The sequence below is a fragment of the Lipotes vexillifer genome, unplaced genomic scaffold (assembly GCF_000442215.2).
Source record: "Lipotes vexillifer unplaced genomic scaffold, Lipotes_vexillifer_v1.1 scaffold91, whole genome shotgun sequence".
Lineage (NCBI taxonomy): Eukaryota > Metazoa > Chordata > Mammalia > Artiodactyla > Lipotidae > Lipotes > Lipotes vexillifer.
The window spans coordinates 4077246-4091752 of record NW_006777583.1 but is presented as its reverse complement, the minus strand read 5'-3'; the positions used below and the strand labels follow the sequence as shown (position 1 = coordinate 4091752).

General features: G+C 39.6%; 1 protein-coding gene across 2 annotated transcripts in view; it reads right to left on the bottom strand.

The window, feature by feature from the left end:
* Window positions 1-252: 252 nt before the first annotated feature.
* The window catches only part of KCNN2 (potassium calcium-activated channel subfamily N member 2), a 186650-nt gene continuing 172395 nt past the window's right edge, over window positions 253-14507 (bottom strand). For both annotated transcript variants that reach the window (XM_007451206.1, XM_007451207.1), the window contains 3 exons: window positions 10256-10383; window positions 3781-3850; window positions 253-858 (listed from right to left, as the gene is read on the bottom strand). In XM_007451206.1, coding sequence (XP_007451268.1) covers window positions 571-858; window positions 3781-3850; window positions 10256-10383 — 486 coding nt within the window. In that variant the 3' untranslated portion in view covers window positions 253-570. The remainder of the gene's footprint in view (window positions 859-3780; window positions 3851-10255; window positions 10384-14507) is intronic.

Below are 14507 nucleotides of genomic sequence, written 5' to 3'. Positions count from 1 at the left end.
ATGAGACATGGTGAACTCAAAAAGAAAAGAATAGTAAGCCGGCTGGGTCAAATGGTTTTGACTATAATATTTCATAATGAGAGAAAAGTCTTAGTGACTAGGGTATGGAGTAGAGTAATTGCCAGTTGGAAGAAACTTTTCAAAGTGGGAAATAAAAATGATCAACATGCATCAGGTGATAATCAATCAGTCATTTCACCTTGAAAATAATGTGAGAAGTGAACCTTTAGAAATCTCAAGTGACCAAACAAGTATGTGCAGAAATTAACTTTTTTTTTTATTATATATCATATAATGTAGTAGTAAAGTCTGAAGTGCATGAATAAAAAGTTAGTGAAATTACAGGAGGAACAATCTATATAGCAATAATAGGTGCATTCCCTGTGCATCTGAAAGAAAAAAAAAAGAGTTTTCACTCATTTTGGCCTAAAACTTAGTGTTCAGGTTCCCAGGATTCTGACATCAGAACCCGGATAACGCTGATTAGAACCATAGGGGCTTTACAATAAAAGCTAAAATATTGACCATATGATGGCAAAAAGTCTTATTTTGTGGTTAACTGATTCTCTTCTAGCTACTCTCTGATGAAGTTGGTGGTGCTGTAGAGGAGGACCGCCGCCTCCTGGACGAGGACCGGGACCGCTCAGCATCGTAGGGGACATGCTTGTCGTAGTTCTCCATCTGAGCCTCGAGGAAATCTCTCTGCTGCTGCCTCATGGTCTGGCTTATGAGCCCAGGTAGGGCATGGATGCTACCAATCAAAGTCTCCAATTTGGTTTCCAGGGTAACGATCCTCTTCTCAAAGTCTTCACTCCTTTCGTTTAAGTCGGAAATCATGTCATACATGATGTTCTGGGTCTAGAAAACAGGATTGAGAGAATAGAGAGATGAAGAGCGAAGGTTTAATTATACTTGCCCTGGAAGCAAACTATCAACTCTTAGAGCTTGAGGGCTGGTCTCCTTTTGGTGACGTGCAATGCAGCAGTGGGGTCAGCTAACTGAACACTTGACCTGGCAAAGCAAATTCAGTGTGTCCGTTTAATGCCAGGATTTAGGAAAGAAAGATCTTAGGCCTTAATTTGATCCAGTTGCAGAAAATGGTGTGCAGGTACTGCTGGTGGTATGTCCAAGGATTTTAGGTGGTGTGCAGGTAGACAAACACGTTTTGATTTCATATTTATGTATATATTCTAATGGTTAGAAAAGTTAGCATGTCAAATTCATTTTGCAACATGTAATACTAATTAGGGCTAGGCTGATTTTTAAAAACAAGCCGATTTAAAGATCAATAAAGATCAGTACAGATGGTATTGGGATGTAGCAGAAATTTTGAGTGTGGAATATGAATGAAGTGTAGGACAAACTGATTTGATCAAGTAATTTAGTAACTTAAAGCAATTAAAAATTCCTAAATATCTTTTTGCTGTCCTATGTTCCAAATTACAGGCTCTCCATTGGGTCAAATAGCATTTTTATAGATAACTACTGAGAGAATAAAAGTTAGGGGAGACACTAAAGTTACCAATCCACCTTGTTGGCTATGGCTGAATCAGAACTAAGTGGTTTGAAATAGGAAAATGCTTTTGGTGCCCTAGAGAATTTTGCAATTGGTTGTCCTGATCAAAGGGTATTCATAACTCTGACTCCCAGTTATAGTTCCGGAAATAGCCAGGAGACGGGGAAAGAAGACCTCGGGGCTGATCAGCTTAGAGCCAGAGAGGGAAGCGGGTACTCAAGAAGGGAAGGCTGGAGACATTAACCTTAGCCCAGTGCAGCCTTTCCCAAGCCTAGACCCCTTTGGCTAAGCCTGCCCTCCTATCTTATTTCCCTCTATAATATGTGCTCTTATTCCTGCTTAACAACCTCTTAATGGTGATAAGTGATGATGAACTGATTAAATAAGGGAGTTACTGTTCAGAACACGGGCACCTCCTTTGAGTTTGGCCAGGAAGACAGAGTGCATTAACTTTATTTCTACTGTTGATACATAGTCTTGAGACTATATGAGCAACATCCATTCGTTCAGAAAATACTGAACCTTATGGCATGGATTGTCCTGCAAACATCATAATAAGCATGGCGCTAAAGAAATAATTGAGGGGCTTCCCTGGTGGCGCAGTGGTTAAAGAATCTGCCTGCCAATGCAGGGGACACAGGATCTAGCCCTGGTCTGGGAAGTTCCCATATGCCGCGGAGCAGCTAGGCCCATGCGCCTGCACAACTACTAAGCCTGCACTCTAGAGCCCGTGAGCCACAACTACTGAGCCCGCGTGCCTAGAGCCCGTGCTCTGCAACAAGAGAAGCCACCACAATGAGAAGCCCATGTACCACAACGAAGAGTAGCCCCCACTAGCCACAACTAGAGGAAAAAATCCCACGCACAGCAATGAAGACCCAACACAGTCAAAACAAAAAATAATTAAAAGACAGAGCATCTTGCCTCATAGATATATAATTTTACTTCAAGAGTATATCTATTATATATAATAGTATATATAATATGTATTTTTATATGCTATATTACATATAGTGAAATGATATAGATATTATTTTCAAGGGGTCTCTTATTTTTTCATAAAAATACCCAATTTCTTTTATCATTTGATCTAGGAGTGGTGGAAGAACCTGCCCCATCTCTGTTCATGATGTGGCCCAGTGAGAACAATGTGTGTAAATACCAAGCACATCTTCAGGCCTTGTATGTGTGTGCTGCCGAGCTTAAATGAATGATTGATATATGATCTCCCAGGGGTAAGTCATTAAATACTTCACTTATCATCTTCTATGTATAAGATATCAAATATTCATCTTCAACATATTTATACAGTATGCATTATTGATATACATTAAAAAATGAATATAATTAAGTGTGTTATTTCATGGGACTAGGACAAATAGATGTAAGTTTTGGAGAATATACTGGAGGCTTTACAAAGGACATAGCAGTTATAGCAAACAAACAGCAGAACACAGGTCCAACTGAGAGTTGCCTCTTTCAAAGGATTCATGTTAACAGGCTCAACACTTATACATAAATCTATTCTAATGCCTCCTATAGAATTTAGAACATTGAAAGGTAATGTTGTCATTGTTGACAAATATTCACATTTTGAAAGTGGACTTCACTTGAGAGGAACAACCAAAAATAAACCAGATAAAGCGTATAACTGTGACAGAAGAATTGGGGACTATTAATGTCCTTTTAAAAAGTGGTATGAAGACCTTGAATAGTCAAAACAACCTTGAGAAAGAAGAAAGGCGCTGGAGGAATCAAGCTCCCTGACTTCAGACTATACTACAAAACTACAGTCATCAAGACAGTATGGTACTGGCACAAAAATAGACATGTAGATCAATGCAACAGGATAGAAAGCCTGTTGCTTAAAATATATAAAAAATAATTTTATTGATGAGTCCTATTTAGCCCCGAACCTCATAGTAAAGCCCGGGATGTGGTTCTGCTCTCATAGAGATGAGACTAAACTACATATAAGCATCCCCAAGGTACTATCTCATAGTCCACTTACGTTTCTTACTGAACTTCCAAATCACTGCAAGTAGGAAAGCTCTTAGAATGGGGTTGAACAATGTATGTAGGGAAGGTGCATATTAAGTAAGAGTTTCAGAAGAATTCTTATAAGTTGGGCCATCATGTCAGCATAGTTTGTTGGTTTGATTTGTTAAATAAGTTTGGGGTGGCCTCCTCCTGAAGCATTATTGATTTCTATGCAGTGGTTAGTTCCAATAGATGCAGTCATGAGGGCTGAGACCCCAGCTTACCTTTGCCAGGTCCACCAAGGTATTTGCTTGATCATTCAGTTTCCTCTGCTCCATTTTTACACTTCGTAATCTAAAAGACAGAATCTGAAGTCAGAAAGGTTCCTTTACTTCCCTACGACTATCGTAAGCCTTCCAAAGAGCATGCACAAAATTGACAAGAGCAAATAACTGCATGGATAATGCCTTGAATATTTGGCATAAAGTCCAAACTGGTTATGTATCTGGTACAATGAGAAGCATGCTTCCCCAACACCGCAAAAAGGAAGGGAGAGAGAAAGAGATGAGGTGTCCTTAGGACAACTATTTACTAGGTAGTTAAAGTTGAACTGAGAAAGGCTCATAAGGATTTAACCATATGAGAAAAACCAAAACATTCCTTAAAGACCCAGTATCGTGACAAATAGACATAGGAAGAAAAATGCAAAGCAACTGGAATTTTATCAATGTTGGAAGCAGTAAGCACCTTCCTATGCCTATGTGACTAGATACAGGTGTTAGCCCTGTTTAGTCTGAAATGGATTGGGTTAGGTATTTGAACCTGATGAAACACAGTGATAAGTGAGATTCTCATTAGCAAAAATAAAACTTTTATTCAACCAGCAGCAAGATAACTCAAAACACATAATTCTCTTATTCGTCATTGTATTTCACTCGACTTTTATCTTAAACTGCCATTGAATTTGAAGGGAAGCCAGACCATTTCCTTGGGAGAACTTCCTTTAATTTTTATTCTAGATAAAGGCACAGGACAATTAAAGTGTCTGACAGGTGGGATCTCTTCTACTGGTAAAGTTACCTTTAGAAACTTTTAAATATCAATGTGTATATCTGATTGACAGTCAAAAAGCTGGTTTTCTTAAAGACAAATTCTGAACGAGTACCTACTTTTCCTTAACTTATTCACAGTAATATTTCAACAAACATTTACTCAGTGCTTGTTATATAGCAAGAAATTAAGATTTCCCAACCAGAGAAAAGTAGTTGATTGTCCTTTAAGCCAACAATTCAAAGCCATGCTCCAAAAGAGAAGCAGGTCTCTGAGCTACTTTGTGAAAAACCCACGCTGATCTTATCACTTTGATGACGAGTCCTTTATAAAGTATAGTGTTAATGTTGGAGAGAGTACGCTTGAGTATGTCCCAATTTAAATTAAAGGTAATTGGTTAAAGGGATAAAAAAAAATTCACAGGGCAAGATTTTACTGCCAGGGAGATTTTTGTAACACATGTTCACGATGCTCAGTGATCTTGTTCTGAAATGTGGATATCCAATATGTCACCAAATCTGCTCCACAGTGAAGAGACAGTGCCTTCTGCCAGTAAGAGTTGAACTGACACCTGCTTACAACATGATCTTTAACAGTCTAAAGCAGTTTAAGGTTAGAACTTGTGATTGTGACTATGCGTTTCTTTATTAGAAGACTTGGAACTAATTTAACTGGCTCCTTTTTATGCTATTATAGTGATGGAATATGTTTTAGTCTAAAAGAAATTTACAAACATATAGTTAAATCTAATATGTTGTTGAGAAATGTTTCTCTAAGTACTTACAAGGGTTACAATTCTTGATGTGTGCCTTTTAAAAACAAGTCAAAAAAACCCCCAAACACAACAAAAAAACCAAGCAAATCAACTTTAAACATGTGTGGGTCATTACAGAGAAATGTACTAGAAAGACTAAGTGTCAGAAATGTATTCTGTCCTCCTTGGCCCTAACCTGACATTCAGTTTCTTCATGTATGAAAAGAAGAGGGTTAGATTAGGACTTTGTTTTTGAAGTGCTGGATTTATACCAACAGAGGTGTTCTAGATGACTAAATGATACTCAAACAAGACATTAAACAATACTAGAACAGATGGAGAGAGAGTTATTCCCTTTAATTCTCTTCCAATTCTTGATTATTAGAAGAAAAATGTCTCAGGCTAGTCCTATCCTGTTTTTATCGCCTAACAAACAAACAAACACCTGCTCTTCCCCTGTTTTTAAAAAAAGAGGGAGCAGAATCTCAGCTCAGAGCTTTCTGCAGGCAACAGCTTGTGGCTGGAATTCAATACCAGTGTTTCAATTGTCGACTGATGTTACCTTTACCTCACTCTCTTTGCTGGGAGTGACATATTTTTAAATCCACTTATGATAGGGATTTATATCAAGCTTTCTTTTCAAATTTAGGTAAGTCATAGCAGAGTTGGCACATGAAGTTCGGGGACACCAGAGCGGAAGCCTCCAGCAACCTGTGAGGGCAGCACAGCCCTGAGCCCTACTAGCCTGGTTGAAGGGCTGATGCTGGTCCCTTGGCTGAGGTGGGTCCTTCCTCTTCCAAACAACAGAGCCTACTTTACTTCTCTTGGATTACTCACTTATGTTTCTGACAGTAGAATTTTGCCCATCTTATATTCTGCTAATCTGGAAAGCTGACATAGAGTAGCCCTGAACTTAAATCATCTTGCCTTGTTGCTGTTTAGACTGCCTGAAAGGTAGGAGAACTGGTACAGAAAGCCTACGTAAGCTGCAGCTGCCAGAATAAAAGGTAACATGCAGTTGTGTTTTTCACTTCTTCCCCCCACCCCCCCTCACCCCAAAAAAAGAAGAATAAGAAACATATGTTGATTTCTTCCTTGTGAACTTCACTTATCACAGGAAAATATCATGATTTTGGAACACATTTCCATAGCAGCAATCAGACTACTAAAATTCACAAATAAAGGATCCGCTTGGGTGCATGCAGCCGGTAGAAAATTCTGCGAATGTTGAAAGGAGCGGCTCACACAACTTACTTCCGAGCTCTATTTTCATTTTGTTGAAATAAAAAGACAAAACAAAAGAAAAGAAACTGTAAAATATTCTGGAACGAAATAACACAGAGTGGTGTTCATTCATGCACAGGGGGCTCGATTCATTAGCTGGAAGGTCCTGTTAAGATTCTGCAGGATTTTGGCATATTGATCAGAAAGAAGCGCTATTCCATTATGTTATCATCCTTCTACATCGCTACTATACTTCCCCACCTGAAAGCACATAGCTTCCTCCAGAACTAGAGTTCGGAAGGAAGAAGTTGTATAAAGTCATCTTGGCCTCTTTGAAACATGATGTTCAAGTAAACAATAGGAGACATTTTTGCCTAGTATCAATAGGATATGGTTACAAAGATAATATTCTAAACAATAGGATTATAATTTTTTGAGGGGGGGTGGGTATGTCTTTTCCAAGTTGGGGCTATTGAGAAGCCGGGGCTATTGAGGAGCCTCGTCTTCTGACAGGGGGTTAACCTAACACTCTCTGTTATAGACATCACATTTCTTGGATTTCTTGGCTGTGAGACAAGTTCATGTTAATTGATGGGTCTCTAGCTGAGACCGAAGAATGAGAAACTGATACCAGAAAAAGTGGTAAAAGTTACAGAAACAGAATGCTTCATGGCACTAAGTGACGATCCCCAAAGACAGCTACGTTACTGAAGAGAGGACACAGGCCTGCAGAGTTAGGCATCCATCATAGACTAGCAAGGTCATGTGTCCAGGAGAGAGGCTGGGAAAAGAGAAGGAGAATTGAGATAGAGGAGGCTGGTAGAAGGGGGAGAGAGCTGCTGCAAAAGCTCTCTGGACAAATCAGAGGAGAGCAGAGGCCAGGAGAGCTCTAGCAAGTCAACTGGTACATTTTCCCTCAAGTGGCAAGGTCCGATTTCACCCGGTGCTGCCTGACAAGGCTGGGGCAGTAAAGGCAGTAAAGGCCTTGCCCTTAGGAATCGAGCCCTGTGTGCTTTCATGTATGGCTTCACTCATTAAGTTCAGTGAAAGATAATTATGCGTAATTAGCATAACCTAGCCACACCCAGCCCATCTACTTTTCACAAAGTATAAGTACCCTCCCACCTCAAAGGAAACCCAACAGCCCCAAGACCAATTTATCAAACAATTCAGAACATTTTTGCGTTGCTTAAAGCTCATCTACTTTAGAAGTACACAAGGCTACAGAAGAAACAATGAGAAATGTCTGAAAGAAGCAGAAGAATCACATGTGGTTTCCTCTGTTACTCTACCCAAAAGCAGCATGCTGAACAACCCATGTAACCTACACCACGAAACCCTTCAGATCATGTCAGTACAGCTTGTAGCAATATGCCAATTGCCTAGGGACAGTTTTTATACGGAGTTTCACCAAAGATTTTTTGCCTATCATTTTTTTTTTTTTTTTTTTTTTTTTTTGGCCTAGCCGCTCCACGGCACGTGGGATCTTCCCAGACCAGGGCACGAACCCGTGTCCCCTACATCGGCAGGCGGACTCTCAACCACTGCGCCACCAGGGAAGCCCCTGCCTAACATTTTATTATAAGAATGTTCAAACCTAAAGCAAAGTTGAAAAAATTTTATAATGACCACCCATAAATTGTCCCCCAGGGGTTTGAGTGTGAATGTATTCCAAACTTAAGAGTTCTATGACAATTTATATAAATATAGAAATACCCACTATTTACACATGGCTACAGAACTATATGACAAAAATTGTCAAAGCGTTTGCTTTTTTTTGGTTGTATGGAAATTTATCAATGGCATCAAAGGCAAGTCACGTTTCATTACATATCGAACAGGTAAGTTACACTAACAGGAAGGGACACAAATACAATCCTGGAGGAAATGGGATGTGTGGATGCTCAACCCAAAGACTGACCCACTTGCCTACTTCCACGTCATCTCACATCCTTTCCATCCTGGGACACCACATTTTCTCACACCCGCAAAGGTAAGTTTTCTTTTTAATAGATCTGAACAATATAGGTTAGTATCGAAACATACAAAGAATGATTTCTCCACAGTATACCATGTGTACCTCTTGTATGAATGTTGGGGTTATTGTGTTGTACGGTTTGGGGGCTGCAGGAATGATCACTCTACCAGGAAATTTTACCAGGTGACCCTTGAGGGAGAGGTAAAGGCTCAGCATCTCTCAGGGGACCCACTCTCTTAGGTCTGAGCTTCAAGGAGTCAAGATGTGGAGGCAAGTGGTCCTAGGTGGTGGCACCTGGTTATAAAGGTAGCTGTGAGCTCCATGGAGCGAATTCCTGCTTGTGAGCCAGATCGAATACAATGTTGCTCTCTGTGTTGTTCACTTTTACTCTCTCCCAGACTTTGAAAGAGTACTCGCTTAAAATTCTTTTCCTTATATGGGGAAAATGCATAGTTGTGTGTCCAGTCAAGTCACAGAGCTAAAGGAGAAATAATGTCACTGTGGTGTTGGTGGCAGCAAGGGAAAGAACATGTGTGAATTGCTAAGAGTAGCAATGAGGAGCAGCTACTCTACCATATGTGCAGAGTCTCCTATTTTAGAGCTCAGGGTGCTTGGATTTTATTTTCATTGAGAAAGGTAGCAACTTCTATACAAGTACATGTATGTCTATAATTATAGACATATTCCACATTTTCAGTGATACCTATTTAAGAAGGAGAGTGGATGGCAGGTGAAGAGGTAAAAGATGAGTGCTTGGTGATTTTCAACGGAATGTGAGTGTAATATACATATGTATTCCCTAAATATGTAAAATTAACACTTCAGCCTCAGAACTTCCTGTCTGCTGTACTAATTAGCTCTCAGAAAACACATCTCCCTTTATAATCAGGATACCTAGTATTTACCTACCTTTCCATGATTACCCTGGTAGGTTGCATGAGAAAAGCCACTTTTCTGGCCCACACAATGTGATGTGTCTGCCCTGCCCCATATAGAAATGGCATTAAGAGCAAGGCTGCATGGCATCATAACTGACACCCGCATAATGTACTTACGGTAAGGATGCTGCCAGCCTGGGGGAGAAAGACCTGGTCCTTTCAAATTATCATTGAAACTTGCTAGATAGACATTTGTATTTTACAAGTCTATGATGGTAGGTATAACAATAACAATAAAATGGCACGAAGGACTTAAACAAATTGAATAACAGTGGCCTCCATAAAGACAGAATAATGACTGCAAGGCCTATAGGAACTCTAAAATCTGTAATGAACACATAGCATCTAGAAAATCCCCCAAGTTCTGATTAAAAACTAATTTAAAAATTCGAGTATTAAGTCAATTGTATGTACTACCTTCATACAAAGATGCTTGGCAGTATGTTAATTTCTTTAAAGAGTCTGTAGTAGATACAAACTAAACATCTTAGAGCAAACTATATGAATAAGTAAATCAAGAAATACAATTTTAACTGAAATTATTGCTTCTATCTAAAAAAAGAAACTGAATAGACCCTTTAATTAATATATTATGTGGCTATTCTCCCAACAATAAATGATTTTTAACCATCAAATGAACTGACAAATGATATCCTGAGAAAAATTATGGAATTATTAAAATGCCAAATAACATCTTCTGGGAACAAACATGATAACGTTCTCTTTTTCCCTCCCCCGTGAAAGAAGAATAAGCAGGTGCAAGAATTAAAACCCAGCGATACAAATGCAGAATGAAAGAGGAGAATGGTACTTACTGATGAATAGCTTGCAAGAATTTCCGTTGATGTTTTCTGACTTTTGCATGATCTATCTTTTTTACTAGCTTTGTATTTTTGTAAATTAGCCATGTTTCCCTGAGTACATTGGCAGCTGCGTTTTTCACCTGTTAGGAAAAGAAACAAACACAGCAGTTGATAAATTCCAGAGCAGAATCCTTTGCAACTTGGCTGGCTGTCATGCTCTTCATCCCAATGATCATGGTAAGCTCTAGCTCTGTTTAGTAACTGTATCTCAAAATTTTTTTTCTTGACTCTGTGCCTGTTTAAAAGTACCTGTATCTGTCTGGGAATGCTTACCTTGAAATACGAGGGGCTAATGATCTCTTTCGCGGCGGCTAACTTCTACTCTAAATCTACCCCATGAGGAGCCTTTCAACTACCTTTTTTTTTTTTTTTTAAATCAAGAGGTGCTGCTTTCTTCACCTTGTATCACAGTTGCTCTCTCCATGTTCTTCGTTTCCCTGGAGAAAGGCAAAATGCCAGAAGGCCAAGGTTAACCCTGTCCTTTGCAAGCTTGCTCGGCATTTCTGGCTGTGCACTACAGGAAGGGCATGTTTCCACTGCTGAATGTACAAGAAGTCCCAGTCATCCAGCCTCCCAGGGTGACTTAGCAAACTGCATGCTTGTTAGCACACTTTAATCAACTGACAGAGAGTCTGTGTTGTCATGATTTTGTTGCTAATTTAAGTGCACTGCATTTCACATGGACAGGACAAACCTAAAGGATAAAGGCATGATAGTAACACTGCCAAGACTTACTGCAGCTGATGGAAGGTGTGAATACTTCCTAGTGAGACTTCCATCACTTGCTTTCTTGACACTTTCAAGTCTTCAAAGATTCCTACAAGTTGGTGAGTCCTCTTCCTTGCTCACAAGACAAGAACTGATGACCCAGAGCTTTCACTTGTGCTTGTTGTTAGCTACTTATTCTGGGAAGTTGAGTCATTTAATTCTTTTGAGTGATGTATAAAGGGTATCTCACAAGGAGAGCTGCAGGCTAGAGGGGGGCTGGGTGGAGGAAAACAACTTTTTAAAGACAGGCAGTGTGGTGGGGTAAGACAGAACAGTGAACTGGGCTTCAGAAATGGGTTCTAAGTTCTTGACTGTGGACCAACCGAGTCAGGTCAAGGAGACAAGCTAACCTTGCAGGATTTTAGTTTGCTCTAACATGAGAAGGTTAGAGAGAATTATTGTTAAACTCCTTTTCAGCGCTTAGATTTACAATAAGGAAGAGTATTATAATTTACCAAAACTATGGCCCAAGTATGTATGTGTATTCTTTCACTTTAGCAGAGGAAACATCAGGTTGGGTGGCTGATGGTGAACCCTTTTTCATGGCGCTGAGTTTTCTTTTTGAGTGAACCCACTTTAAGAAAATGGCTGGTTTCTGAAGACTGCTTTTAGTTGTGACTTCCTCTGGATATTCATTAGACTCTGCATGGAGAACATTCTCCAACCAACAGAAAGATGAAACGCGGGGTGTTGAGCACCAGCGGTGCATGTAAGTGACATGTCCACAGTGAAGTCCACAGTGAAGTTCACGTGTCCAGTGAACTCTTGCTCGTCACTCTTATGGAATCATTTCTCTTCCTCACAAGGTAAGAGTCCCCATTCAGAAGCCTCTTCCATCTGACACTGGTCTCCTTTGCAAAGGTAAGGAATTGGATGTAGCGTAATTTGCTGAGGTTGGAGGACCTTGCTTTTATTTTTAAGTAAAACATTTTTATTTTATATCGGGGCATAGTTGATTAACAATGATGTGTTAGTTACGGGTGTACAGCAAAGTGATTCAGTTATAACCATTCAAGTATCCATTCTTTTTCAAATTTTTTTCCCTTTTACGTTATTACAGAATATCGAGCCGACTTCCCTGTGCTATGCAGTAGGTACTTGGCGGTTATCTATTTTATAGACAGTAGTGTGTACATGTCAGTCCCAAACTCCCAATCTATCCCTCACCCCCACCCTTTCCCCCTGGTAACCATAAATTCGTTCTCTAAGTTGCTGTTTCTGTTTTGTGAGTGTTTCTGTTTTGTAAATAAGTTCATTTGTATCATTTGTCTTTTAGATTCTGCCTATAAGTGACATCATATGATGATATTTGTTTTTCTCTGTCTGACTACTTCACTTAGTATGATAATCTGCAGGTCCATCCATGTTGCTGCAAATGGCATGATTTCATTTTTTTATTTATGGCTGAGTAATATTCCATTGTTTGTACCACATCTTCTTTATCCATTCCTCTGTTGATGGACCTTTAGGTTGCTTCCGTGACCTGGCTATTGTAAACAGTGCTGCAATGAACATTGGGGTGCATGTATCCTTTTGAATTATGGTTTTCTCTGAGTATATGCCCAGTAGTGGGATTGCTGGGTCAAATGGTAGCTCTAGTCTTAGTTTTTTTTAAGGAAACTCCATACTACTCTCCACTGTTTTACCAATTTATATTCCCACCAACAGTGTAGGAGGGTTCCTGTTTCTCCATACCCTCTCCAGCATTTATTGTTTGTAGACTTTTTGATGAAGGCCGTTCTGACCCGTGTGAGGTGATACCTCATTGTAGTTTTGATTTGCATTTCTGTAAATAATTAGTGATGTTGAGCATCTTTTCATGTGCCTCCTGGCCATCTGTATGTCTCCTTTGGAGAAATGTCTATCTAGGTCTTCTGGATTGGGCTGTTTTTTTTTTTGATATTGAGGCACATGAGCTGTTTGTAAATTCTGCAGATTAATCCCTTGTCAGTTGCATCGTCTGCAAATATTTTCTCCTATTTTATGGGTTGTCTTTTTGTTTTGTTTATGGTTTCCTTTGCTGTGAAAAAGATTTTGAGTTTAATTAGGTCCCATTTGTTTATTTATTTCCATAACTCCAGGAGACAGATCAAAAAAGATTTTGCTGCAATTTATGTCAAAGAATGTTCTTCCTATGTTTTCCTCTAAGACTTTTACAGTGTCTGCGCTTACATTTAGGTCTTTAATCCATTTTGAGCTTATTTTTGGTGTTAGTGAGTGTTCTAATTTCATTCTTTTACATGTAGCTGTCTAGTTACCCCAGCGCCATTTATTGAAAAGACTGTCTTTTCTCCATTGTATATTCTTGTCTCTTCTGTCATAGCTTAATTGACCATAGGTGTGTGCGTTTATTTCTGGGCTTTCTATCCTGTTCCATTGATGTATATTTCTGTTTTGGGGCCAGTACCACACTGTCTTGATGACTGTAGCTTTGTAGGAGGACCTTGCTTTTAAAGAGAGAGGAGTGGGAAGTGACTAGCCAGCACTGCCTGGGGTTGGGACAGGCCCTTCCCTGCTAGCAAGGAAAAGGGCTGGTTACTGGAGGTCTCAGCTCTCTGAGCAGATGTACTGCCTGGAGGACTGGTAAGGGCCCTGGTATATCCACCCTCCCTGGTTTTATCAGCTCAAGACACAGAGTAAGAACCTAGAACACAGACCAGTGAGGCAGTGAGAAAACTGGGTAAGAAGTGATGAGACAAGAATACAGCAGTTGAACATAGCAGTGTTTGGAATAGAGCACAGCAATTAATTTTGGTTTGGATTCTCATCTAAAGTCTATAAAATTTTCAAAGGTGATCCAATGCTTGTCCTTAATGTATTTTAAATGATTCTTTTTCTTTGGGACCGTGGGGGAATGACTGGAAGGGAGTGGGGAACCTCAATTTCAGAGGTCACTGCTGTGGGCGATAACCCCTGGACCTTATATTGTAGGATTTGTATTCACTAAACATGCAATGTAGATGACAGGCTGAAAAATAATTGACTCCTCATCTGAAAATTTAAGAACTGTGAAATATATCCATTTATGGCGAAATATCCCCTTTCTAACTAACTAACTCACTCCCTTTCAAATACAGGAATAAATCTCTCAAAGCATCTTATTTAACTGCTACTTTTCAATACAGCAGAAACAAAACAATATATCCAGACATAGAAAAACTTATCCTCTACTGATAATAGTAGAGTTTTTTCCTCGGTTCCTCATAGGATTGAAAGGGAAGAGAAGACAGGGTGGAAACACCTCAGTGTTATACAGGCTTGAAGGATGGGAATTGTTACATGAAAATGTTAATCCAAACTTACAGGAAAAATGGGGGAGAGGAGAAGTAGGTCTGTGCATTTGTGATCATTGAGATGAAAGTTTATTTGCAGTTAAGAACCCTGCTCTACAGTCATGTAACAATGTAACTCTGGAGCCCCTGCTCCACTTTCCAGG